The sequence below is a fragment of the Nestor notabilis genome, unplaced genomic scaffold, assembly GCF_000696875.1.
Source record: "Nestor notabilis isolate BGI_N333 unplaced genomic scaffold, ASM69687v1 scaffold31146, whole genome shotgun sequence".
In the NCBI taxonomy this organism is placed as follows: domain Eukaryota; kingdom Metazoa; phylum Chordata; class Aves; order Psittaciformes; family Psittacidae; genus Nestor; species Nestor notabilis.
This window is the reverse complement of record NW_009933944.1, coordinates 10447-12270: the sequence shown is the minus strand read 5'-3', so window position 1 is coordinate 12270 and position 1824 is coordinate 10447. Positions and strand designations below refer to the sequence as shown.

The window sequence follows — 1824 nt, the reverse complement described above, 5'->3', positions numbered from 1 at the left end:
AGTGGCAGTGCCGAGGCCGGGGAGCAGAGCTGGGCCCTCCATCCCCCCAAGTGCAAGGTCGGTGTCTCAGATATCTCTGCGCCTCAGGGGTCAGCCTGACCGCGGGGAGCGGGAGACAAAAAGCCCCCACGTCCTCGGGAGAATATCAATAACAAACAGCTGCTGTCCTTGGAGGCTGCCGAGTGCTGCAGAACGTCCCACTCCCTTCAAGGCCCCTGCGCCGCGCGCCCGGCTCCCTGCAGCCCGAAGGCTGTTGTGCCTGGAGGATTCCAGAGCTGCCTTCCAGATGGCAGCAGCCCAAGCAGGTTGAAGGGTGCAGCAAGGAACGAGAAGCAGGGACTGCAGCACAACCGTCCAGCATGGTGTGCTGAGCCTGGCTACCCTGATCATCACGGCACCCAGCAACACACAGCCAGTTATTCACCAAGCCCAGCCCAAACTCAAATTCAGTGCTTGCTCCTCACTGTCACACCTCAGCCGTGCTCACATACTAAATCACTGTGGCCAGCATGCTAATGTTTCTGTGTTGCTGTGTATCTGCATGCCACCCCTGAATTCACCCATGTGAACGTGTTTCTGTAGTTCCTCAGAGGAGGCAGAATGGATGCCCTGGAGGAGAAGAAGGAAGATGAGCAAAGAGTGGAAGAAAAGCTGAAGGGTTTGGCAGTCAGTGGTGACCTCCAGGATGTGGAGACAAAGGTGCCTGTGGAGCAAGACTGTGTCCCAAAGCAGTAAGTCATCTGTGTCGGTCAGTTGCTGGCATTAGCAGAGACAGTTCCTCTGGGATCCACAGGGAGCTGGCACACATGTGGATGGCATGCATGGTCCCCTGGCACAGGGAGGAGAGTGAGCAAGTTTCATGTACCTGGTGTGGCCGTGCAAGAGTGGGCATGTGTGAGTAAGATAAAGTGACTCACTTCATTGCACATGCATTTGCTGCTGTGTCATGACACTATACAATGGTCCCCTGAGCCTCTGGATGTATGTTGGCTTGCCCGTCACTCCAGAGAAGCTTGGCTATGCCAAAATCATGTCCATGGATATGATCCCCTTTGTTCCTAGGGAAGAAGGAGCCCCTGCCATGTTTTGGTAGGAGATCATCTTGCCTGAATTGCTCCTGGCTTATTACCTGTCTTTTTGCCTCCTCCTGCCCTGGAATTGATTTTGGCTGTAGCTCTGTTGACATGTCCCAATTGCCGTCCTCATACAAGACCAATTCGCCCAAGGAAAAGCAGCTGCTGCACATCGCTGATGATTTCCTCCAGCAATATATTCACCTCTGTCTCTTCCTCCACCCAGTCAACGAGTGTGGAGTGGAGGTATGGGGTGGTGTGGGGCTGGGACACTCATGCTGGGCAAGGTCAGCCCTTCCTTGGGAATGGGAACCCACTTGCTGTGCCCACAGCACACTGAACAGGCACCCAGCACCCTGGGAACACCCCAGCTGTCCAAATCCACAAGTTTTGTACCACGCACATGATGGTGGTACCCTGTGGGCTGCAGGCAGCACACAGCCATGCAGCATGATGCTTTGAAAACAGGAAAGACCATAGAAACATAAAAGAAAGTAAAAGAGACATATAGAATGGATAAGGCTCAGACTTCATCACAGGTATGGATTCTGAATCCAAAGTTAGGTCTTACTCTGAGCTTTACAGCAGTTACAGGGAGGGAAGGAAGTGTATGTGGAAGTTTGTGTCTGGTTTTGTTTAGGATTGGGCCCAAGCTTAGCAACCGTTGTCTAGTTCTGTACCTGATCCTCCCCTTGGCATCTGGAGTTGTTACTCTGGGTCAGCTTTCCCCAACATATAATATAAACTGAAA

General features: G+C 52.8%; 1 protein-coding gene across 1 annotated transcript in view; it reads left to right on the top strand.

The window, feature by feature from the left end:
- Window positions 1–600: 600 nt before the first annotated feature.
- Window positions 601–1824, top strand: part of DRC7 (dynein regulatory complex subunit 7) — a gene marked incomplete at its 3' end in the record, with an annotated part of 11150 nt that continues 9926 nt past the window's right edge. The window contains 2 exon segments of the mRNA XM_010017094.1: window positions 601–719; window positions 1136–1319. Of these exon segments, the coding sequence (XP_010015396.1) occupies window positions 601–719; window positions 1136–1319 (303 nt within the window).